The sequence below is a fragment of the Muntiacus reevesi genome, chromosome 3 (assembly GCF_963930625.1).
Source record: "Muntiacus reevesi chromosome 3, mMunRee1.1, whole genome shotgun sequence".
Taxonomy (NCBI): Eukaryota; Metazoa; Chordata; class Mammalia; order Artiodactyla; family Cervidae; genus Muntiacus; species Muntiacus reevesi.
This window is the reverse complement of record NC_089251.1, coordinates 174,882,054-174,909,148: the sequence shown is the minus strand read 5'-3', so window position 1 is coordinate 174,909,148 and position 27,095 is coordinate 174,882,054. Positions and strand designations below refer to the sequence as shown.

The window sequence follows — 27,095 nt, the reverse complement described above, 5'->3', positions numbered from 1 at the left end:
ATTGTGATTTTAAAAAATTGACTGTCCCCCTTCTCAATTAACTTAAATAATCATGGTAGTTTTGGAACAGAGTAAGTTTTAAATTTGGTGGAGCATTGTACAAATATCCCCTTATGGTTCATATTGTTTTTAAGTATACAAGACTCATTCCAGGGATAATATTAAAGTCTTTGTGCCAGATCAGTAAGTAAACATTTTAAGTTCCTTCCTAAAATGTTAAGCATTAAATAGGATAACGATTAAAAGATAAAGATGCTTAAAATTTCCCAGCCATGTAAGTTGGTTTTATAGTTGACTGGAGGGAAAAAAAAAAAAAAACCTTACTGTGGTAACTAACATTAAAAAAGTGAGTCTAGGGAAAAACTCTAGATTTTTTTCTGAACAGTAAAGAATTTGTTCTGACTTCATTTCTTTAAATATTTGAGAAACAGCTGTAGTATGGTATTACTGTGGTAGGAAGAGAAAACATTGTATCATATATCCAGAATCTCTACCCTTAAGGAGATAAGTTTAAACTTTGTAAACATATTACTTAAATGATGTTGTTAGTATTAAAATCAAAGGTGGATCATGTAATTGTATTAAGCCAGTAACTACTCCTTTTTTGAAGAGGAATGGAAAATGGCAAAAAAGTACAGATCAGGAAGTTGTATATTTCTGTTGTTGTTTTTTTTTAAGTTCAACTCATGATTTTGGCTTATTTATTTTGAAATTATTTTTGAATTTTCAGATGTTTCAGCTGTACTCATGTTTCGCTTTAGGACACATTTCACATGAGATAGTTTATGATATTAAATGCACTGTTCATTTTGTCCGTGGCATGCTATTCGTGATTTATTTTCTTCATGTTGTTAAAATTTGCCTATACCTTCTAATTAGTAGAGTAGCGTTTAGTTTTTCATAATAATTAGCTAACCTTTATTGAGCACTTGCGTATGTCAAGGCCCCATTTTAAGCATCTCCCGTGCTTTGTCTATTTGATCCTCAGTCACTGAGGCTCTGCTGCTTAGAAACTGAAGCTCTGAGAGATGGAATGGCTTCCTGAAGGTCATGCTAGTGAGTGTTGGAGCTGGAAGTTAAATCAAGGCGGTTTAACTCCAGAGCTTGTTGCCCAAGTAGTAGAGTGACAATCTTGTTTTCATAATTCCTAAAACCACACAGCTCTGAAAAAAATTTTTTTATAAAGCTTGATTTAGGTATAATGGACATATAGTAAACTGCACACATTTAAAGTGTTCAGTTTGATATGTTTTGACACATATGTACACTCATGAAACTGTCACCATAATCCAGATAATGAACCTGCCCATCATCTCAGAATGTTTCCTGTGGTAATCCCTCCCATCTTCTATTGCTGGTCCCTACCCCACAATTCCAGGCAAGCTCTGACTTGTTTTCTGTTACAATAGATTAGTTTGCATTTTTCTATTGCATATACATTGTACGCAGAACCATGTAATATATCTTTTTTGTCTGGTTTTCCCTCATCTTCAGTACTTTGAGATTAATTGGTATTGTTGCATATATGGTTTATTTTTATTTACTACTGAATAATATTCTAAGTACATAACACATAAAATACTATTCTAAGTATATGTTTGTTCATTTACCTGTTGAAGGACCTTTGGTTTATTTCCACTTTAGGGCCCTTGCAAAGTCGCTCTGAACGTTTGTGTACAGATCTTGTGTAGACCTGTACATACGCTTTCTTTCTTCTGATTTAAATACCTAGGAATGGCATGGGCAGTTCATATGGTGGGTGTACATTTAGCTTTTTAAGAAACCACCAGTGATTATAGGTAATAACACTGTATTATATATTTGAACTTTTTGGAGAGAGTAGGTACTAAACGTCCACATCACAGAAAAAAAATTTTTACTATACCTGTACCTATGGATGGTAACTAGATTTATTGTGGTAATCATTGCATAATATATACATATGTTGAAGTGTTATGTTGTACACCCAAAACTACTGTTATATGATGATTATGTCTCAAGTAAACGCAATTGCCAGAAATTACTCCTCAAAAATAATCAGTGCGCTCACCAGATGTTAGTGCATAAAAAAGCTGCCTGCCAGAGCAGGATATGTAAGAGACATGGGTTCAATCCCTCGGTCAGGAAGATCCCCTGAAGAAGGGCACTGCAACCCCACTCCAGTGTTCTTTCCCGGAGAATCCCATGAACAGAGAAGCCTGGCAGACTACAGTCTATGGGGTCACAAAGAATCAGACACGACTAAATGACTTAGCACCCACATACTGCCATCCTCAGGAATATCCTCTGGAGAAGGAAATGGCAACCCACTCCAGTATTCTTGCCTGGAAAGTCCCTTGGACGGAGGAGCCTAGTGGGCTACACCCTATGGGGTCACAAAGAGTCGGACACGACTGAGCAACTAGCACACCACCATACTAGGTAATACACAAAATACTCATTATGTACCTTTCTAAAAAGTGGAAAATTCTGAACCCTATGTAGTCCTAAGTTTTTGTAAAAGTACTGTGGACTTACTGCCTGTGGAGTAAGGTGTGTCTGCTTAGTTGCTCAGTCATGTCCGACTCTTTGAAACACCATGGACTGGAATCCACCAGAGTCCTCTGTTCATGGGATTCTCCAGGCAAGAATACTGGAGTGGGTTGCTATACCCTCCTCCAGGGGATCTTTCAAACCCAGGGATCAAACCCAGGTCTCCAACATTGCAGGCAGATTCTTTACTATCTGAGCCACCAGGGAAGCCCAAAAAGTAATAAGATGCTATGTTTTTTTTATTCAGTAGTCGTTTCTTTGCTTTGTTCAATTAACACATAAATCCTTTGGAAAGATGACATGCTGTCATATAAAACACTTAACAAAAAATATAGATGATGAACCTTAAGTAATTACCTATTACCTTTGGGAAATAGTGAGACCATGAGTTGCATGTATTTGAAGTGTTTTCATCTTGAAATTTCAGTGTGATGAAATCATGTTAATAGGAATAACAAATGTTTGGTATGGTACATCTTGTCTAATGCTTAGTGTCAGTTAAAAGAGTTCAGCAGTGATTATCTTCATTATATATTATTTGAAGGGCTATCCCATTAAAATCTTAAATAGTATATTTTGAAAGACACAACACATTGTCTGAAAAAAATGAGTTTATATGGTTTCATAACATACTATGTTTTTACTAAAAATAAGTTCTACAAAAAGGACAAGGTAGGTTCCATTCTTTACCTTGTAATCAATTGAGCTTATGTAGAAAATGTTTGAAATTGTTTGAATGATTATAAACTTTAATTCATGCCTATAAATTTTTATAATGTGTCAATGAAGATCATCAGAAAGAGATCGTTTGAATATATTCCAATGTCATTATCTAAGCCTGAGTACAGAGGATCTTTGCCCTCCAGAGGCTTACAAGTCAGTGAGAAAGGTAGACTTTTATAAGGCAAGCCAGATAGAGATACAAAAGTATTGGGATATCAATTTGAATGAAGGTGGTATTTTAACTGGATCTTGAGCAGAAGAAAATTGTGAGCAGGAGGAGCATTTTGCATGGAAGGGATAGTCAGCACAGGCTTCGAGATGGATTCGTGTGTTTAATAACTTCTGAGGAATATGATAGTGCCCAGAAATGATGAGTGTTAGACTCAGTTTGTGGCTTCACAGATTCAGTTTCTGATGTGCCTGAAGTAACACAGTGGATTTGAAATAGCCAGACATGAAACACATACTAATGTCAAAACTCGTCTTTTCTCTGTTATGCTATTTATTTTTGCAATGACTTATATTTGACATTAACATAGAATTAGCATAATTGATTATTAACTGCAGTGAGGTAAATATGATGGTTGTATCTTTTTTGTTTCCTAAATTGTATATATCAGTATTACTTGTCTGACACAGTTAATAAAATTTACCAAGTATATTTCTCATTTCCTTTGGATATATTTTGTTTTGCAGGGTTACATTTTGCCATCTGCCTTTCCAGAGTAAGTGGCTCTATGTGGGCACTGAACGAGGTAACATACATATTGTCAATGTGGAGTCCTTCACACTCTCAGGCTACGTCATTATGTGGAATAAAGCCATTGAATTGTGAGTTTGAGCAAATATTGCATATCTGTTTCTACTCTATAGGCCTCAGTTCAGCTGCATTCTTACCTGTATGACTTCTTTTTCTCTGAGTAAATATTAATGGAACTTTTTTTTTCTAAGCATAATGCAGCTTTTCTTATTTTTGATATGAACTGTAGAATTGAATGACAACCCAATTGGAGGCTAGAATTGAGTAAAATAAAGATAGCAATCATTTACTGAAATGTTTTCAACCCTTATATATATATCTTGATTTTCCAGTCGTTATTTCTGTTGTAATGAATGTGTAGTTGTATGCAATTTTTGGTTGAGAAAAAAAAATCTTAACTTTTTTTCTTTCAGGTCGTCTAAATCTCACCCAGGGCCTGTTGTCCATATAAGTGATAATCCAATGGATGAAGGAAAGGTAGATTGTTTCAAATAAATATATTTATTATTTAAATGCATGAATTCCAGTATTTTTTAAGTATTCAAACTATTCTGGAATCACACTTACTCTGCAATTTTGAGATTGCTAACAAAGGTTGTATATCATATAAACAATTGCTTATTTATAGATTATAAAGAACAAGTGAAAGAATTAAAATCACTTACATTTTAAAGAAGAAAACCCTAAAACAAGTAAAATTTAATAAATACAATTAAAGCTTATTAACTTGTTTTTTGCTTATTTGTAATAATACCCCTGATTCTCTGATAATCCGGAGAAAACCTATTTTCTTCTGATTTTGAATTCTTTTTTATACTTTGTAGTTATACAATTTTTATAATACTTATCACATAACACCTCTCCTAAATTTTGCTTCATAAAAATCTCAGGTTAATCAGTTCACTCACTCAGTCATATCCAACTCTTTGCAACCCCATGGACTGCAGCACGCCAGGCTTACCTGTCCATCACCAACTCTTAGCGCTTGCTCAAGCTCATGTCCGTTGAGTCAGTGATGCCATCCAACCATCTCATCCTCTGTCATCCCCTTCTCCTCCTGCCTCCAGTCTTTCCCAGCATCAGAGTCTTTTCCAATGAGCCAGTTCTTTGCATCAAATGGCCAAAGTATTGGAGTTTCAGCTTCAGCATCAGTCCTTCCAATGAATATTCAGAGCTGATCTCCTTTCGGATGGAGTGGTTGGATCTCCTTGCAGTCCAAGAGATTCTCAAGAGTCTTCTCCAACATCACAATTCAAAAGCATCAATTCTTCAGCACTCAACTTTCTCTATGGTCCAATTCTCACATCCATACATGACTACTGGAAAAACCATAGATTTGACTAGACGGACCTTTGTTGGCAAAGTAATGTCTCTGCTTTTTTATATGCTGTCTAGGTTTGTCATAGCTTTTCTTCCAAAGAGTGAGCGTCTTTTAATTTCATGGCTGTAGTCACTATCTGCAGTGATTTTGGAGCCCCCCAAAATAAAGTCTGTCACTGTTTCCCCATCTATTTGCCATGAAGTGATGGGATCAGATGCCATGATCTAGTTTTTTGAATGTTGAGTTTTAAGCCAACTTTTTCACTCTCCTCTTTCACTTTCATCAAGAGGCTCTTGAGTTCCTCTTCCTTTCTGCCATAAGGGTGGTATCATCTGCATATCTGAGGTTATTGATATTTCTCCCGTAGTCTTGATTCCAGCTTGTGCTTCATCCAGCCAGGCATTTTGCATGATATATTCTGCATATAAGGTAAATAAGCAGGGTGACAGTATACAACGTTGACATACTCCTTTCCCGATTTGGAACCACTCTATTGTTCCCTGTCCAGTTCTAACTGTTGCTTTTTGACCTGTATACAGATTTCTCAGGAGGCGGGTAAGGTGGTCTGCTATTCTCTTTAAGAATTTTCTACAGTTTGTTGTGGTCCACACAGTCAAAGACTGGTGTTTTTATTTTATTAACCAAAGTTAATATTAACCAAAGGCTCATGTTAATAGGTATTTTTGAAAATAATACTTTTTTATACTCGAAACCAGTTCCATGCAGTCATTACCTAGCTGTTGTTAATTTAGGTTCTTTAATACCCTGAAAAGCAATAAAATTTGGTTTAGGTTCTTTAATACACTAAAAAAACAGTAAAATTTTCATTTCCATGAATCTCTGTTTCATAATTTAAACCAGTCTCAGTACTATTTAATTATGTTTTTTCTACTTATAAAGTTTCATTATAATTAGTTTGCATGAATACCAGGAAGTTAATCACTACCAGAAATCAGTGAAATGAAACTTCTGGATTTTGTGAAGCGGTTTACTCAGGCTTTTCCTTTCCTTAATTACTGGGAGTGGTGATGTCTCTATGTTGTTTTAACACCGTTCTCTTATTTGACACTGGGAAAACAAAAGGATGGCTGTACTGTACTGTTTGGAGCTGACTTATTCATGCCATTGTATGTTTTGAGAGAAACTTTCCGTGAATCAAGTTACAGTAACCTGTATCTTCACTTATTTATTTTTGGTATAAGATAATTGTCTGAAAGCCAGCCTTTAGGTAGGGGACCTGGTAGAAGAGTTGGAAACTTGCGTTTCTTTTACACTAAATCATTTCAGTCCTTCCACTGCAGTGTCTCCTTGCTGTTCAGTCTCCTTCCCACCGCTGCAGTTCAAGGCATTCCTACCCAATCTTGAGTCATCTCCAGATCAGTCTTCCTGGAGTGCCATTTTAATCTTCTGTTCTCCTGTCCCAAAGCTTTCAGTCATTCTATATTATCAAACAAAGCAGTGTTTCTGTAAAACATAACCCTGGGTTTCATTGTCTTTGAGAACATCCTTACCTGAACACTGTGCTGAAGCAAATAGTTACTGTTGCCCAAATGTGACCTGGTCTTTACTATCTCCATGGCTTCTTTATGTAAGACCTTTTGTTCAGAATTCCTTCTCACTGTTCTTTCTCTGCTAAATTCCTACTCACATCTTGAGGCTCAGATTAAAATAACATATCTTTCATGATACCTTTCTTGATAATCCTGACATAAAATTCTTTCTGTCACTTCTAAATTTATTAGCACCTAAGTTGGGCAAGTTGTACAGTATTTACTGCATATTGCCTTGAATTAGAAATGTGTTATCTCAACTCCCCTGAACTTGAAGGACTCCTTGAGCACAAAGATAGTATTTATGCAAGTTTATATTTCCTATAGCACTCAACATACAATAAAATAATAACTGTTCAATATGTTTGTGCTAAGTCACTTCAGTCATATATGGCTCTTTATGACTCTTTGGACTGTAACCCACCAGGCTTCTCTGTCCATGGGATTCTCCAGGCAAGAAATCTGGAATGGGTTGCCATTTCCTTCTTTGGGGCATCTTCTCAACCCAGGTATCGGACCCACGTCTCTTACGTCTCTTGCATTCACAGGCAGTTCTTTACCACCAGCACCACCTGGGAATCCTAGTTCAATATGTACTTAATTGAAAAAATTTATATCATCCTCATTTTTTGAAACATGGCATTATATTATCCTTCTTAGTTCCCAGAATTAATCTCTTTCAAACATTTTTAAGTATTAGGGTGCTAGAACAGATGATATTATCTAACTTTTGGTTTCTAATAGAAAAACTTCCTTCATGCTACTGATTCCTATTTCTAAAGATCTCTTTGACACTGTGTCACTGAAAAAAGAGATAAGGTGATAGGACGTGTTCTTTCAAAGCTAACCTTATGGTGGATGATGCTGCCACATTAAGCACAGGCCCTGGCCAAAGAAAGTTAAGTGTTCATGTCAAATTCCTTACTTAACAGTAACAGTAACTACCATTTATTGACCCCTACTTTGTCGGGCCCTGCTTTCCACTTTATGTGCACTATTTTTATTTGATCCTCCCAACAAATCTTAAGTGAGCTGTTTTCCCTGTTTTATAGATAATCAGGCAGAGACTTGATCCAGTTATGTATTCCACAAATACAAGGCTAGATACTGGTGGAGCTGGGGTTTTGAATAGTGATTTCTCTGATTTCAACCTCAGAGTACTCTCCGTTATGCTACATTTCTTCTGTAAGGTTTAGATCACGTATTAATGTGAAGGGCTGTATCAGCGTACCTGATGAATGCTTTTTATGAGAGAAAAATTCAAAGAAAATTCATCAACAGTACTGTTAAAAAATTAACATTTCTATGAGTTATAGATTCTAGTTATAGATTCTAGTTATAGTTACAGATTCTAGTTATATATGTATATATTCTAGTTATAGTTATATAACTATAGTTATAGATTCTAATGGGAATAATCTTTGAATTTTCTGTTCATAAGTACCTTTAGTTCTTCTATTTTTTACTGTTTAGGAGATTATAGGGGTTAAAGTCTAACTTGTTGGCACAGATATCTGATATTTGTAGGAAGGTAGAGCTGGCTGGAAGGGTTAAAGTTTACTATAATCCTCTTACATTGTTAACGTTTGGATGGGTAAAATATTTAAGTTGAATAATTACTGTTGGTAGATCTGGGCCTAGAATGTAAGTTACCTGTGTCCTGAACAATCCAGTATTGTTTTACACTATACATAAAATACACACTATACATTGATTCTTAACTGTTATCTTTTTCCATCTCTTTCCTTATTCCTGAAGTTCCTCTCTTATGTCCCCCATCAGAAAATGCCATATACATGTCCAGGATGCTTAGAAGGGCTAAAAAGGGTAAAGGAAACAAATACCAGTTTTTTCCCAGAAGGAGTATGTATTACAGATGGTCAAGGAAAGAAGAGTTTATGTTAGGAAAACTAGCTATTCTTCCTACCAAGATGTAAATCTGTTTTGTTAGTTTCTGACTTGGTCTTCTGAGTGCCCCTTATATACTGAAATACACTAAGTTACTATTTAGTGAAAATTACTGAGCCTGCCTCCAAATTCGTTCATATCTCCAGATTACGTGAATGATTATTGGCTAGTTGCTGATTATTCATGTACTTATTAAACAAATACTTATTGAACATCTACTGTGTGTTAGACAGTATATTAGATACTAGAGATGTCTGTAGAGACTAAAGATGAAAATGCATATATTAATATAGGAGAAGGAGCATCTTTGTCCAGAGGAACTGGGTAGGCTTACCCAAGGAAGCAACACCAAAAGTGGATAAAAAGGGAGGAGCTTACAAGCAGACAGAACACTAAGATTTATAAAATGCAAGTGTAGACAGTAGGCAGTTTGTGAGGCAAGAACATGGATTTCATTTTGGAACTTATTTATTCACAAAAAATGGATTAAATACCTATGTCATGTCAGACAGTCTGTCTTATGTTAGAAGTATAGTAGTAAACAAGATAAAACCAATTCTTGTTAAATAAACCAACGTTATAGTCAGCAAGAGAATTCAGATAAAGAAAAGGACATTATTAAATTGTAGAGTGACCTTTCAGGCTAAAAAATGTACAAGGTGCTGTTGGAGCAAATAAGAAGGGCGCTGACTTACATTTGGTAGGTCAAGGAAGGCTTCCAGGAGGAAGTGATAGTTAAAATGACCTGAAGGATTAGTAGGATTAGTCAGGCAAAAAGGATGACTTCAGATGAAGTGGTCCAGTTAGGATGCCAGCATGTGCAGAGGCTGTGTGTAAAGGTAAAGACAGCATGTAGACCTAAGAGAGCATGACCTGAAAGATATACTGGAGTGCATTGGGTGATAGGAATGTGGAACAGCATGAAGCTGAGGGGTTCAGCAGAAGTCAGACCATGATATATCTTGTAGGTCAGATTGTAAACTTTGGACTTGATCCTAAAAATAAGCATAAGGCATTAAAAAGTTTTAAATAAAAGCGTACATTACGTGATCAGACTGGTATTTTAGAACTATCACTCTAGCTACGATATGGAATGAAGTAAATAAGGGACAAGACTAGCGAGTCAGAGAGACCAGAAACGAGAAAAGAGATCTTTGTGTATTGAACCAGGAGAGATGTATTGGAAGTGGAAAAAAATAAATTGTATGAGTGTATTTTTTAAATTACTTGATGATTTTACCTGGTGGGAGAGACACTAGGATTGAGGTTGATGCCAAAGTTTTTACTTGAGCCTCTTAAAAAATATTTTTAAAAATACTGAGAAAGCCTCTGTAACAGGAAATAGAAGAAAAAGACAGTAGGGAAGAAAATAATGAATTCACTTGTGGATATATTTGCTTTGAGGTTCTTGTGGAATAAATATGTGAACATGTAACCATTGGAATTATAAGTCTGAATCTCACAAGAGAGGTCTAGGCTAGATATAATTTGGAACTAATCAGTAGATGAATAAATGATACTGCCTGATAGTGTGTTAAATTAGAGAAGTTTGTAAACTTTAAAGCACATGTAAATTTTCATTTTTATTAGTACGTTAATGAATGGAAATGTACACTCTGGACTTCAAAATGGTACTGTTTTCATTTTCAATAATCAATTGTATGATGTATGTTGAAATCGTAATGATCAAAGGCATATAAATATGCAATGCAGTATCCCATATGTCATCCATGTAATTAGCGATTAGCAGTGCAGATGTTTAATGATGCTATAATTTTGTACCCAAAGTGTATGAATAATAATAGTTATCTTTATTGTCAGCAAGTAAATGTTTCATATAATTAATGTCAATCCTAGGTAATGTAGCGTTTTCTTTTATTGCAGCTTTTGATTGGCTTTGAATCTGGAACAGTAGTGTTATGGGACCTCAAGTCAAAGAAAGCCGACTATAGATACACCTACGATGAGGTAATAACATTATTTTTGTCATTTCTCCAGTTCAGAATGGCTTCTCTAAGAACTTCTTTAATTAATGACTTTAGGCAATCTTTGTAGTTACTGTAACACACAAATTTTTGCACGTGTATCATATAATATATTCATATAGCTCAAAAGATACAAAAATGATCTCTCTGACTCCTGTCATTTGGCCATCCAATTCCTTTACCTCATCCCAATGTTAGTTTCTCATGTATTCTTCCAGAGGTATTTTCTGCATTTACAAACAAATTAACAAATGTGTGCTAGCTTTTTATTTTATACAGATGATAGTGTACTGGAAATATTTATAGCTTGCTTGCTTTAGAATCCAAATAAAGATTGTGATTAATGAAAAAAAGATTTTTATTGCCTTCAGATTTCCCATAAGTTGGATGGTTTACTGAGATGACCAAATTTAGGTTCATTTTTTGGTTTTGTTTTTAGCAAGACTACTTCTTAGATGATGCTGATGCTCTTCTCCCAGATTGAACATTAGTGTCTGTGATATTAGCAGTCAGTTATGTTCAAGGCCTAAATCCATTAACACGTAGTTTTTGCACAGTAGAGAAGTTCTAATTTTATAATTCCTTCTCTATTAAATATCTGGGATACTTATGTAAAGAGAAGCTTCTCACCTGCCCTTTTGATTATGTAGTTGTACAATTTGGAGAGGAGAGGCAGGATAAATGCTTATTTCTTCTTATTTCAGTAAAAGGGGCTGTTCTCTAGTAATCTTAATGATAAGCAATTTGATCTTGTTTCCCATTTCACTGTGTACTAAAAGATTTAAACATTATTTCATATGCTTCAGTACACTAAAGTTATTAGGCTTATTGATTTTCAAATTGTCCCATCTTCCATCAGTGAATCTCTTCCATTTGTTTCCTAAGTCCTTTGATAATAGTCTTAGCTAGCTTCCTTGCCATCTGTTATAACAAAGCATACCTATTAAACTTGAATAATTCTGTCCCAAATTTAGAGTATCTTTTTCCTTGAAACTGGGTTCTTTCGGTGAGAAATGGTGTCTGGTGACCATAATTTGGGTACCAGGAGTGTTCACAATTTCTAATTTGGAGAATAGATCTAGGAAATGTGTAAGTGGTTTTTTTGGTTTATTTTTAAGAAATAAACCAAATGTGTTCATATTGATGATTTCAGTTAGTCAAACAGATTACATTGAGTAACTATAGCAAAACTAGGAATACTTTGTAAATGTCTACATATTATCTTTATAAGCCTGACCAAAAGAGAATTTTGTTTGTTTCCATAACTGTATACTTTTTTATTTTAAAGCCTTTTGGTTAGTAAATATTCTGTCATTTACCAGTCAAGATCTTAAAATTATTTTAAGAGAGTATTTTTAGTAAAGAGTTCTTGTCATTTCTCTGGAAGCTTTGGCCTGTAGAACTGTTTCTTGTGTCAAAATGAAAGCATATTTTAAGGATATTTGACTTTTTTTATTTTGCTTTTGTAATTTAAATAGTTTTCTTGGCTTTAGCCACTATTGAATCACAGGGAATTTACCCTCTCAGTTTAAACAAACACACTGGGAAAATATATGTAAGAACAGTTTATAGAAATTAACAGTATAGAACAGGGATTCCTTAGGGGGAAAAGGTGAGCCTTTCAATTGCATTAGCTTATGGTCTGGAGAGATTTTCCAGGTCTCATTCCATGAAGGGAGGTGGGCAAGGGGGAACCTACATTAAACCCAGCAGTCTCCCTGAATTGAGGAAACAGAGTTGGGAAATGAGGAGAGATAGCCATAACTTATAAGACAAGGTAACAGAATGTAGGGACCTACCTTCTGAGAGAGTTTTAAAAATCCACAAGGAGCCCTTTACCTTAGTCTTAAGTTGAACTGAATAATGATTAGTGCATGAGTGTGAGGTTTAGAATAGATCCATTGGAAAGGAGTAGGTAAAACAATTCTCATAGCACACACAGGACTAAGAATAGGTCACATTCCCAACAGAACAGAGAATGCTTGTAATGGACAGGGCATCACGAAGCATACTCAAAAAGGTATTGGCCTTGTCGTAGGGACAGACTAGCCCTGCATTAAAGACTGGCATAGCTAGCCTAACAGAGCTTAAGCAAGTCTTAAAAAGTCCAGGCTGTTTCCAAGTAATATTTTTAACTACATACCAGAAGAAACGGTTAAAAGTATTTAAAAGAGTATAATTGGGCTTCCCTCGTGGCTCAGTGGTAAAGAATCTGCCTGCCAATGCAGGAGACACGGGTTTGGTCCCTGATCTGGGAAGATTCACATGTGAGTGAAACAAGTAAGCCCTTGCCCCACAACTTCTGAGTTTGTGCTCCAGAGCCTGGGAGCTGCAACTGCTGAAACCTGCACACCCTAGGATCTCGTGCTCTGCAACAAGAGAAGCCACTGCAGTGAGAAGGCTGCGCACCACAACCAGAGAAAAGCCTGCACCGCAGCAAAGACCAGCACAGCCAAAAACCAAGAGTTTCTTTAATGCTAATGTCCTGATTTATCAGACTGTTCTCCTAGAGACATTTGATAAAAAATAAGAGTATAACTAATATATACCTACATATCTGCCATTCTGGTATTCTTCATTCCTTTGAGTAGAGCCACATTTCCATCTCATATCATTTACCTTCTGCATGAAGGACTTCTTGTAATATGTCTTATAGTGAAAATCTGCAAATGATGTATTCTTTGAGTCCTTTATGTGTGTAAATGTGTTTATTTTACTTCTGTTTTTGAGAAGATATTTTTGATGGATATAATCCTGGGTTGACAGTTTTTTCTCTCAGAACTGTAAAAGTATTATTCAACTGCATTCTTGCATTGTTTCTAAGGAGCTATCTGCTGTCATCTTAATCTCTGCTTTTCTCCGTTTAACCTGATGCCCTCCCTGTCCCCACCGTCTGGTTGCTTTTAAGGATCTCTTATCATTAAAGTTCCAGTTTTAAGCAATTGAAATATGATGTATGTTTATGTAGTTTTCTTCAAGTTTCTTCTGCTTTGAGTTCATTGGCTTTCTAAGATATCTATGTATTCTAGAAGTTTATAGAGTTGAAAGTTTTCATCAGATTTGGGAGATTTGGGGTCATTATTTCTTCCAGTATATTTTCTGTCCATAGGCTCCCTTCTGAGACTCCTATGACACACATATTAGTCTTCTTGAAGTTGTACCACAGTTCTCTGATGTTCTGCTTGTTCTTTGCCCATCTTCCGCATTGAGTAGTTTCTGCTGCTGTGTGTCTTCAAGTTAATCACACTTTCTTTCTGCTGTATCAAATCTGTTGGCAAACCCATCCAGAGACAATTTTTCATCTTAGACATTTTTCATCTCTAGAAATTCCACTTGTGTTTTTGAAGGCTTGTATGTCTTTCCTCAACATTTTCATGTTTTCGCTTACCTTTTAGAGCATGTGGAGTCTGTTTAAAATATTTGTTTTAATATCCTTGTCTGCTAATTCTCTCATAGGTATCATTTCTGAGTCTGTTTTTATTGATTACATTTTCTTCTCATTTTGCATCGTATTTCCTGGTTTCTTTGCATGCCTTATAGATTTTTGCCACCTGTCTTGAAGTTCAATATGAGGTATTTTCAATCAGTCTTAATTCTAAATCTGCATTCTTGTCTCCTAGAATTTTAGTTAATTTATAAAATTTGTTCTGAACAGTCAATGCAACTAGTTTTTCCAGTAGGCTATTGATTATAATTACCTGGTAATTTATGTTTAGTTATTGTTTATTCTAAGAAACTACAAGAATGCATTCTGTTTTCTTGAACTTGTCAATAATACATAATCACTATTATATTATTATCTTGCTCCCTTAAGGAGTAAATAAAAGTTTGAAAGTTAAAAGAGTGTTAGAACCAAGTTAAATCTCATTTTTTTGGCAGGACAATTAAGTTATGGGAATTTAATGTTAACATATGAACTTTAGCTTGGGAAATAAGAAAAATGTTAATATGAAAAATTAATTCCAGTTCCAATTATGAATAACTTGGTGTTTAAATAAGTTTTTGTTTTTAAAGGTGGAATTCTTTACCCCTCTTCTATAGGCTATCCACTCTGTTGCTTGGCATCATGAAGGAAAACAATTTATTTGCAGTCATTCGGATGGCACCTTGACTATATGGAACGTGAGATCCCCTGCGAAGCCTGTGCAGACCATAACTCCACATGGTAAGAATGAATCGCTTTTAAACACTACCTAAATTGTGATGGACAGAAAACTGTTTTGAGTTAGCATTTGGGTTTGTTTGTTTTCGATGACAAGGATGGGTTCTATTTTGAATTTAAAATTTTAATTTAATTTAAAATTTCTATATTTACACATATAGAAATAGTTTGTAGCAACTGGGTAAATGAAATCTTGAATAACTATACTTGCTGTTGAGATTGCAAATTTGAGCTTTCAGAAATTGAAAGTTACAAAATCTGAGTAATTTTTCTCCAATAGTCCAGAAAGTTGATAATTTTGTAAGTGAGGTAGGACTTATTTTGAACTTTTGTCATCTTAATGTTATCAACTGCAGATTGCTAATCTATGTATAATATGTATTGAACACTTGGCACCCTACAGAAGGTAATTTTATACCTTAAAGTATTGTCTTCAGAATCCCCTAAATGACCCCAAGTTTGATTCACTGGGAATACTCATAGGACTCAGCAAAAGGATGCAAAGTGAAATCAGCAAAGGGAGAAGGCACAAGGGATGGAGTCTAGAGGAAGCCAGGCTCAAGCTTCCAGCAGTCTTCTTCCAGTGGAGCCACACAGGACATGCTTGATTCCTCTTACAATGAGTTGTTACCACATATATGAAGTGTCCTCTACTAGGACAGCTCACCTGAACCCGGATGTCCAGGGTTCGTATTGATGTCAGTCTATATACACCCTCTGCTTTAGTTAGCATGTACCAAAATTTCAGACGCTCAGAAGGAAAACAGAGATTGGCCGTAAACTGTATTGTTTGTACAAGTAGTACAGACACCGTGTGCCACCCTTTTCAGTCTGGGCGTGGTGGACGCTGTCCTGAAAGTCAGGTTACCAGTTGTTAACCAAGAGAGCTAATCCTGCAAGCTGCCATTTCTGGGGATAGTGATCTCAAGCTGATGTGTTAACTCTTGGTCTACAAGTAATGTATATAAAACCTCCATGAAAGTTTTATTAGAGTGGCTTCCCTGGTGGTTCAGATGGTAAAGAATCTACCCTGCAATGTGGGAGACCCGTGTTTGATTGATCCCTGGGTCTGGAAGATCCCCTGGAGAAGGGAGTGGATACTCCAGTATTCTTGCCTGGAGAATCCCATGGACAGAGGAGCCTGGCGGGAGACAGTTCAGAGTGGGATACAACTGAGTAACTAACAGTTTCACTTTTTATGAATAGTTTATGAAGGACTTTGAATTCTGGATGAGGCCTGGAAATTTGCATTCCTTTATTAATCTGCATTCTCACGATTCTACGCTAAGATATTCTTAACCAGCAAATGTAGGGAAATGAAAGGAACTGTTGTTTGCATTGGTAGCATACAGAAAGAGTATTTTTATAGTTATTGTTAGTGTTTCATTGTTCACTTTAAAATATGATTGCCCATATTCTTTAAAAATTGGTACATTCTGAATTATTGCAATGTAAAAAATAAACAGTCAGATTAAAAACATACTTTATCTGTAGCAGTATGAGTTTTTAGACTTGCTTGTTTTGTGGTAAAAATAACAATTCTTTTAGCCACATATTGTAATATATTTTACCACTGTGTTTTGGTCACAGTCAGAGACTCTGCTGGAAATGCACTTATTTTATTTTATTTTTTCATTTATTTTTATTAGTTGGAGGCCAATTACTTTACAATATTGTAGTGGGTTTTGCCATACATTGACATGAATCAGCCATGGATTTACATGTGTTCCCCATCCCGATCCCCCCTCCCCATCCCATCCCTCTGGGTCTTCCCAGTGGAAATGCATTTATTTTAAATTTGCTGCAGTTCTGTTTACGTGTACCTCCAGGAGATAGCCCTTTTCATAATAGGTTCCAGTTTTCCCTGATATGTTTTTGTTCTTCCTTCTGTTAGTGCCTAAGTCCCTAATCTTTGTGGTATTCCTGAGTATTTCATACATTTTAGAATCTCCTATCCCCACTGGAATCTAGGAATTCAGAAAACCAAAGAAGTTTTGGTTTAGTTTAGATTAGTTTAGAAACCTTTCATTTCAAATCCAGAAAGAAGTATACATAATATTGAAGATAGTAGAAATATGTATATTGGTTTTAAAGTTTTAAGTTTATCTAAATTTTCATCTTTTTTTGTAAGTATAGTTCAAAGAGGTTTTTTTAACCTCTTGAGAGTAAGTTGTCAGCATATTGCTCAATCACCACGAAATAGTTCAGTATTAGTGTCTTACAGAGACATTTTCCTGTATCACCGAGTTTTGCCTTTTGTCGAAAGGGTCTACATGCAGATTAGATTTAGCTATCATGTTTCCTCAGTCTCTTTCAAACTAGAGCTCTTCTTGAGCCTTGCCTTGACTTTCCCAACTGATAAATTTTGAATGTTGCAGGTCAGTTATTTTATAGAATGTGCTTCTGTTTGGTTTTGTCTGATGTGTTTTGCATGGTTAGATTCATGTTGCGCATTTTCAGTCGGACCATCTCAAAAGGGTTGCTGAGTCCTTTTAACATTCTTAAGTGGAGCTTGTGTTTGATTGGTCATGGTGGTGTCTCATACCCTGATTCCTTGATTAAGCTTCTGTCTGCTAGGTCTCTCCATTACAGCATTATTTTTCCTTTAGTTAATAATTTTTTTGATTTGTTAACTGTAATCAATAAGTATTTTGATTTGAAGGAAATAGTTGAGACTTTATAAACATACTGTTCCTCATCAGAATTTCTACCCCCTGGTTCTAGCATCTGTTGATGTTTCTTGGATGGATGGATTATTACTGTAATGGTTGCCAAGTGGTGATTTTCCTATTTTAATCTTGATTCTCTCTTAATACTAAAAATGTAAATTCTTGAGAGCAGGCTTTTAGAAGTAGCATAATTAGATTTCTTCAGAGTTTGTAGTATCTTAGTAAAAAAGGCAACCATACACATATATGTGGTATGTAGTTTTTAGTATACTAAATATCTACTCTGATGGATTAAAATTTAGGGATTTTTTTCATTACTATCCATGTCGTAGGCTCTTACTCTTCCTTTCCTACAGGTTATGGTAAATCATGGGTTTTTTTTCATATCTAAACCCATGTAATGTAATAATTAAGTATCTTATTCTTAAAAACGCTTATAAGCACTACCTTGGTAATTGATTGGAACTGATTGTACTTTTATTCGTTCAACAAATATTGGTTCTACCGTGAGATAAGTACCATTCTATACCTTGGGTCAAGAAAGCAAAATTTAAGTAAAAGTATTTGAAAATTATGACATGCTATATACATATGTTATTATAATAAATGTAAATTTAGATATCTCATTTACTTGGTAGGATAGCACAAAAGATACTTAGATAAGTTTTCCCCAAAATATATTTTATAATACTGTTTCCTATGTTAATGAGTTATTTGGTAAAAAAGCATGTTATGATCAAAGAAGTTCTAGAAATGCTGAAATAAAGTTGAATGTTTTCTTCCTTTTTAGACGTCTTAGTTTTCAAAGTACACTATGAATTTCTAAGAGGGAAAATATGTATAAGCATGCATATGTATATACAATTGACTCTTGGAAACAGCAGAATGTTAGGGGCAGTCATTGCTGCATATTAGAAAATCTACACATAACATCAAGTCAGCCCCAAGTATCTGTGGATACAAATCCGTGGACTCAACCAACCACAGACTGTGTAGTCATCTAGTATTTACTACTGAAAAAATTTTGCCCTTAAAGTGAACCCTTGCAGCTCAAACTCCTGTTGTTCAGGGGTCAACTGTATATTAATTATTTGTGTCAGTTTATATATTATATGTGGCTTTTCCTAAATTTACTTGACTCTAGCATCTTTTATTCACAGAACATCTTACAGTACTCTAGTGTTCCTCAAAATAGCACCTTGAGAAATGATGGCCTGGTGCTTGAACTATAATTGAATTATAGGTTCAATATTCAGTTTACTCTCAAATGGAATCATTCATTGCCAAAGTTGTTAGATAGTGGATTCTTATTCTGAGGGTCATGACAGTTATCTAGACAATGATGATAAAATGGCCAGGAAAGGAGAATAATTTGAATTCACTTCAGATAATTTTCTGATATAATGTTGGATAGTTTTATGTGTATCAAGATGGTTGACAGTTGTATTTTTTCAGAAAGTTTCTATTTGGGTGTCTGAAATTAATCAACCAGTGGTATTTTTACTAAAACAAAAAATGATACTTCCCTTTAATCTAGTTTTTATGATTATCAAAGAACACTTTCCCAGTAATCAGAAATCTGGAATGTAATTCTAGCTTTGCTGTTTGTGAAATACTTTGTAGAAATAATTACTGTTTTCTGGGACTTAGTTTCATCATATGTAAAATGGAAGAATTGAATGGGTGGTTTTTAAGGTATAAGTTTTTTGATTATGTGGAAATCAATGAACCAGGATTAGAGAACTTTTATTAAGGGTTGCTAAAGGGAAAAATAAATTCATACTTCACATAAATAAAAGTGAATTTATAATATTCTAAGGATGTGACATATTAAAAATTATATTAATCTCATTTTAAGATTTACTTGAAGCCTAAAATACTCAATGAGTCATTAATCCATACTGCAATTCCTTAATGTATTAATAGTTCATTACAAAAGTTTTTTCCCCAGTTTTTATATTTGGAAGAACTTGCCAGACTCCACAGAGTATACTCAAATAAGGCTTTTGTTTAAAGGCAAAGGATACTGTGCAGCAAGAGAAAAAGAATGTGTGTGAGCATTCTAAGAGACATCCCGTATGAGTCTCCCACCCTGCACTTTTGCTCACAAGGACTGTGCTGAGTCACCAGCTCCAGCCCCCAAACTCTGGCTTCTGAAGAACTCCACAAGAAACTCTCAGAGTGATCCTTTAAATGAACAAGCCAGTATTGCCCATTAGGCCACTTGCCAGCCATCCAAAACTACTACACCGAGAGTCACTAAGGGGAGTTTGCAGAATTTGGGATCTTGAAGAAACACATCATAAATCCCACTGCTCTTGGCCATGATCCAAAAACCAGGTATCCCGCTGGTCATCCGTCCAGCTATAAATCAGTTCTCTCCACACTCGTCAAGGAAAGAACACCTTCCCCATTTCAGACTAATGTTATTAACAATGTGATTCTCCAATTTGAATCATCTTATTTTCTAGAGCATCATTGTTCAGTAGAAATATGAGATCTGCATGTGAAATCTTAAATTTACTAGTAACCATACTAATAACAGTAAAAAAGTAAAATTAATTTTAGTAACAAATATTATTTACCCCAAATATGCAAAATATCACTACTTCAGTGTGTACTCAGCATACAGAATTGAAGTATTTTGCATTCTTCCTTTGTACTCTTTGAAACCTAGCGTATATTACAGTACATCTTAATGTGGGATAGCTACATTTCAAGGGGTCAGTAGCCACGTGTGAGTGGTGACTCTCATACTACTCAGCCCACTCTTGAGTGAGCCTATAGCTGCTGTGTAACAACAAATGTGTTCCACATTCTAAGTGACATTCTACTTCCCTAATTAGAAACTAGGGAAGCACTTGTTTTTTTGACAGCGATCCTCATTTATTTGTTAATGCATCTCATTCATCTGTTCATTCATTCAATAGACATTTATTGAGCCCCTCCTCAGTACTGGAGATTAAATACTAGAACTATTGCTCTTGGAGAACTCATAGTCCAGTGAGTGAAAATGATATGTAAACTAAAATACATACAATGAGTGCTGATAAAGGCCTGCATAGTATGATGTAGAAACAGAAGTAATGAGTATGTTTTAGGTGAAGGCTGTAGGAAGATTTCACAAATTCAGGCTGGATGAACTTGGTCTTCAAAGGATCAGTGGGGAGTTATAAGGGCAGAACAAGGTTATTTTAGTCGGAAGGTACAAAGACATAATCAAAAGCAAGGTATTTTTGGAAAACCGCTAGTTTAATATGACCAGCATTTAAAATTCCTTTGAGCGAGTAGCCATAAACTAATAACTGCATACAGAGGCAAAAATATACATCATGGTATGCTAAAGAGTTTGGACTTCATGAAGGGAGACCTAGGAAATGATTTCACAGTGAGAAACATAAAATTTATATTTGGAAATACCGCTTTGATGCTAGTGCATCAGATGAGCCAGGAGTAGAAAAGAGAAGCCAATTAGGGTGCTATGTCAACAATAAATAAGGACGACTTCAAATATGACTATAAATGGAAAAAAGTGGATATAAAGGAATAAAATTCCGGAGTTAGAATCAACAGGACTTTGATTGTGTCTGAGTAGTTTTGGGGATGTGAGAAATAGGGCTTAGTAAGAGACATGAAGAAATCACATGTTACATGGAGAATTGTATGATTTATTAAGTCAAGTTTTATATTTAACCAGATCTTTTCAGTGATTTATCAAAGTAGTTCACAGGTAGTTGAAAGAGTAAGTACAAGTTTTTCTACTGAGGTGACTTAGTAGTTAAGAAGTCAGATGACAGTTAGTGGTGAAATCCAGTGATCCTCTAAATGTCCTTTAGTTATATGAGCTTTGTAAAATCTTAGCTAGTGCCTTATTACTTGATTTGACTTAGAAAATGGTTAGTCTAGGATTATCAGTTCAGTTGCTCAGTCATGTCCAACTCTTTGTGATCCCATGGACTGCAGCATGCCAGGCTTCCCTGTCCATCACCAACTCCTGGAGCTTGCTCAAACTCATGTCCATCAAGTGGGTGATGCTATCCAACCATCTCATCCTCTTTCGTCCCCTTCTCCTCCTGCCTTCAGTCTTTCCCAGCATCAGGATTATAGATGAATAATCTAGAACATGAGCAATAATCAGTGACATAATTTTAAATACCTGAGTTAAAAAAAAAGATCAGAGTATGCAAATCAAAAGGACTCACTAATTTCCAAGCGAGACTAATGAAGGAAGATCACTATAAAAACTGCAGCATTTTTACTTTACAAAGATAATGAAGCTACTCTTAACATCCGTGCAGGGGGTGACAGAAAGTATATGAAGAATTAAAAATCACACTGGCTTTACATTTTATTGTAAATATAAATATTGGACACTATAAAGCAATAGCAAAAGACTATTGAGCAAGACAAAAGTTAAGAATTTTGTACCTGGCTAGGTTTTATGCAAGATATATAAGCTCAAGCTTAACGAAGGCTCACTAAATATTCCACCCAACACCTGCCCTTTCTCAAGATTGTTCCAGCCAGTGAAAGATTGCTGGTGAATATTGAAATAGATTAAATTGAGTGATATCTGAATAATTGTTTTGCTTCATAAAATAAAATGCATACAAAGTAATTTTTTTAACTAAATGTAAAAATTTTACTTATAATCTCAAATTATATCTATCTGCCACTCCTACTAGAACTTTGCGTGGTAGAGGAAGGCTGAAGTTCTGATGGTAGTCTTCTTCGGAACAGACTTTTAAATTCTTCACTGAAAGGTCATATATCTCTGAACAGATTGAAATAGAGGTTGGAATTCTTAGTTTGTTCCTTGTACAGCACGAGGGACTAGTTTTCATATTTAAGACTCCTTTTTCCCCACACCTTTTTTATTTCCTCATTCTCTCTCCCACCTCAAAAATCCAGTCTTCTCCCCTGGCAGTCCTTTCCAGTTTCTTGATCTGATGTCCTCTGCGTAACTCTCTCACTAGTCACTTGTTGGTTCTAATAAATTAGGATGCAAGAGGCTCAAGGTTCCATTGCAACATTATTTTCTGCATAAAGAGGGGAAGAGATGTTTCCCTAGGATCTTAAGGCAGGAGTAGTATATTCTCTAAGACCAGTTGACCAGTGTGTATTTATGAAAACTTAATGTAATCAAGGTGAATTTCAGATTAGTGGGGAAAGCTCTGGTGGTTCAGTGAGAGCGCTGGCAGTTGTTTTCGTTGTTTAGTTGCTAAGTTGTCCCTGACTCTTTTGTGATCCCCATGGACTGTAGCCCACCAGGTTTCTCTGTCCATGCCATTGCCCAGCTAAGAATGCTGGAGTGGGTTGGGATGCTTCCATCTTCCCGACCCAGGGATTGAACCCACGTCTCTTGCATTGCAGATGGTTTCTTTACCACTGAGCCACCTGGGACACCAGTGCTGGCAGACACATAACTATATCACAGCTCATCACGTTATACACTTTAAATACTTGGTCTTTATTATCTGGCAATTATAGGTCAATGCTACATGCTACATCGCTTCAGTCGTGTCCGACTGTATGCGACCCCGTGGACAGCAGCCCACCAGGCTCCTCTGTCCACAGGATTCTCCAGGCAAGAACACTGGAGTGGGTTGCCATTTCAATAGAACTACACAAATAGTGCTGAAACTATTAGAGAAAAAAATCTTTCCTTCACCAAAGTATACTTCAGAAAATTAATGTAATAAATGAAACTAAAAGCATTTTTAAGAAAATGCTTCCCAAAGTTGTAATGGTATTTGTGTGGGAAGAACTTCCTAACCATGAAACCACAGAAGTAGTGACCAAAAAATGATAGTTTTTTATACACATAAACATACATACATATATCATTGTAGATAAACAGGATCATATAATACCATCGTCATCTCCATAAACCTTCCTCTACATTAGTAGCCCCTTCCCCTTTCCTGCCTCACCAGATAAGCTATGTCAAAAATCTTGCAGATGTTCTTCCAAAATACATATATTTCTAAAATCATACATATTTATAGGCACATATAAGAGCATATGAGATTTTTTTGGTCGTTGTTTTACATAAAAATAGAATTACATTATTCTTTCTTGCATCTTGCTTTTCTTAATCCTCTGTACTTGAGGAAAATCCCTCCTTTCATCTGGCATAGCTCTCAATTCCTTTATTTTAATGCTTGTGTATCAACCAGTTGTTTGTCTTACAGTTCTTCATAATTTATTCAGCCATGCCTAAATGATGAATCACTACAAATTATGCTGTAGTGATAAATATGAAACTTTGAAGCTGTGTTTTCAGTTTCTGATCACTACAAATTATGCTGCCTTTACCTTTCTTGTACATATTCAATAGGAATTGATCCTTTTATTCCTTTGGAATAGATGCTTAAGAATAGAATTGCTGCTCCTCAAAATGGACTAGTTTTATATATTTCTGTTTTTCATAAATGCTCTCAGCTTGCTTTTCAAAAAAACTGTACCCTTTGCATTTTTACCAGCCATTTTATCTCTGTTCCATTGTTCTTGCCAGCAGTGGTATTATAGCTTATTTTACTTTCTGCAATGGTAGTACAGTTCATTATGCTTTTCTTACTTTTTTTTTTTTAAACTTTGGGTTTGCTCAGGGTCTCAGAGTTGGCCAGAGATGAATGACAGGGGCCTTTTCCTTTCCCAGGTCTTTCCTGGGCATGCACACTGCCTTAAGTACAGCCTAGAGTATGTCTAGTTCTTAAGGATTTTTAAAAAAAATTCCTGCCCAGCCTCTTATTTGCCTCAACTAAAACCACAGCCTTAGGCAGGTACCTACCATATTGCCAGCATATTACTGTTATTTCTGTGATGCCTGGAGGTGGGGCTTTTGGTCTCCCTGAGCTGATGTCTGTTGTGTGAAATGAAATTGCCACAACATTTTGGGATTAGAGTTTTTCAGGAAGCTGCAACTGAGGATAATATACTGATTGGGCTCTAGGGAAACTGGTTTTAATGGAACTGCAAATAAACTTCAGTCCTATCTCTTGGCTGATGCTGTGGCCTTTTTTGGCACCATGCCGTGAAGCTAAGGAGCATAGGGGATGGAAATAGCCCTTCATCAAAACATCCCGGGCCGGCCCCCCACCCCGGGTCTTAACAAGGTTCGGTCATTTCCATTGAGTAGACAGTGTTGTGCTCATTTTGTGGCTTCAGTTAGTTGTCAGTGTTCTGAAGTGATACCCTTAGTTATTTTGCTAGTATTTCAATTTTACTAAGTGAGTGAGTTCACAGAGGTCTCACTTGGTCACTCCAGAAGTCATCTCCTTTTCAGTTTCTTTAGCAGTTCATAGGCATTGAGTCCGTTGTGTGAACTTTAAGGTCATTTTGTCAAAATTCAAGTACAGCTGTTAGAATTCTAATTCCATTAAATATATAACTTAGTTTTGGAAGAAGTGCCATTTTAGGATTTTAAGTTTTCTTAAATGAAAGCATGATTAGAACTGATAGACTCAATTATTTAAATGTACACTTCTATTCAATTTTTCTTAAATGTCTTAGAATTCACAAGTGACACTAGGAAAAGTGGTTGCAACATATGGACACAGTGTTAATGAACTTTGAATGTTAAATTTATTTTTAAATATAAAGAAGATAACGTATAACCATGGGTAAAAGGTATAAGCTATTTTTAAAGAAGAAATACAGATGACTAGAAAGCCAAAGAATTTTCACAGAGATTAAACAATACACTTAGCAAATCAGAAAAAAATAATAGCATTGTTCAGGAAAGGTGGGACAAAGTACTCACACACTTTCTTCATCCTTTCTGGAATACAGTTCTATCTAAATATCTCTTTTCTTGGAATTAATCCTAAAGAAAAATCATTTTATTCACTTATTAAATTGTTATTGAGTGTCCACTCTGTGCCAAACAATGTGACCATGGATTTATAAACAAAAAACACATACACACTTAAAAATCTTTGCTTTCATGGAGTTTACATTCTTGTTGGTGAGGCAAACAGCAAACAAAAGAAGATTAAAAATACATTAGAATGAGCTAGTTCCTGGGAGGAAAAAGCTGGGAAAGAGGATAAGAAGTGTTGGGTTAGCAGTGTGTGTTTGGGACCTTCACTAATAACATAATGGTGACACTGTTTAAGAAACAGGAATTAGTATATCTTATTTTCTTTTAACTTTTTCTGAGTTGTTAATACAGTGAACGTGTAAAACTTGATAATAGAAATCAACCTTTTTAAAAATTATCAAAATTCTTTAACAGTATGAGTTTGACACATTTTACAGAGATTGGTTTATTTTAGCAATCTCTTGGACATTACAATGGATGGATTTTACTTTAACAGAGTAAATATAATTGACTTTATTAGCAGAGGGATTAATTTTGCAGCCTGTCACTTTGGGTGAAAATATGATTTAGACTTATTTTCCTCAAATAAGCTATATTAAAACTTGAATTCATTTAGAAAATGGAAATCCTGTTTTCCATATCTCTAAAACATTGCAAAAACTGAATTTCTCTTACTAGAATTTTATCACAAATGTTGTTGACAAGTTATTCATTTTATTTACTTTTTAGCACTGGATTTCAAACACTAAATTGATCATTTAAAATATCTTATTTTGTATTAAATACTTCTTTCAAAATCACTTTAAAATATTTCATGGTGGATTTCATTATATTTCATTTTATAAACTATCAATGTATAAGAATTTAGAGTAACTTAGAATTTTAGAATTTAATGCAGGAAACTATATTTTAGGAAAACAGTTAAAGGATGGGAAGAAACCAGAACCGTGCAAACCTATCCTCAAGGTGGAATTCAAAACGACTAGATCTGGGTAAGATTTTATTTCATTGACAATATTCATTGTATACAATTACTGAAATAGCACTGAAGACTGTCATTACTTTTAAAAGCCTGCTTTAGAATGGTCCAACAAGTTTTTAAATTTTATTCTTGCTTTATTTAATAAAATAACTAAAATTGATAATTTCAGGATAAAATATTTCATGTGTTCTCTGTCTTTAGTAGTTTTACAATGTATCTTGGAAAGCTTGAATTACTTTTCTTGTCAAACTTCATGTGTTCTGTTAGTCTTCAATAACAGTGTTTATTCACTAGTGAATTGTGGAATAAGCAATGAAGAAAAAAACTTAAAATTTAACCTGTTAATGCAATATATGTTAATTATGTAAGTTATATGTATTCAGAAATTAAATCTTATTTTAAGAATATTTGACAGTTTCAATAATAAGTACAGCTTCATATTAAAGGAAGTGTCAGTTGTATTTGAAGAGATTAATTGACACTGTGACTCAGGGATAAGATTTGTATGGTTTTTGCAATTTACGTATCTTACACATAGTTTTTTGTATATCAGTGTGTGTGCATCAGTCGTGTCTGACTCTTTGTGACCCCAGAGACTGTAGCCCTACAGACGCCTCTGTCCATGGAATTTTCCAGGATACTGGAGTGGGTTGCCGGGGGATCCTCCTCCAGGGGATC

General features: G+C 35.2%; 1 protein-coding gene across 6 annotated transcripts in view; it reads left to right on the top strand.

The window, feature by feature from the left end:
• Positions 1 to 27,095, top strand: part of STXBP5 (syntaxin binding protein 5) — a 156,081-nt gene that overhangs the window by 43,024 nt on the left and 85,962 nt on the right. For all 6 annotated transcript variants that reach the window (XM_065931187.1, XM_065931183.1, XM_065931186.1 and 3 more), the window contains exons 5-9: positions 3,952 to 4,086; positions 4,429 to 4,492; positions 10,679 to 10,762; positions 14,821 to 14,944; positions 26,349 to 26,427. In XM_065931187.1, coding sequence (XP_065787259.1) covers positions 3,952 to 4,086; positions 4,429 to 4,492; positions 10,679 to 10,762; positions 14,821 to 14,944; positions 26,349 to 26,427 — 486 coding nt within the window. The remainder of the gene's footprint in view (positions 1 to 3,951; positions 4,087 to 4,428; positions 4,493 to 10,678; positions 10,763 to 14,820; positions 14,945 to 26,348; positions 26,428 to 27,095) is intronic.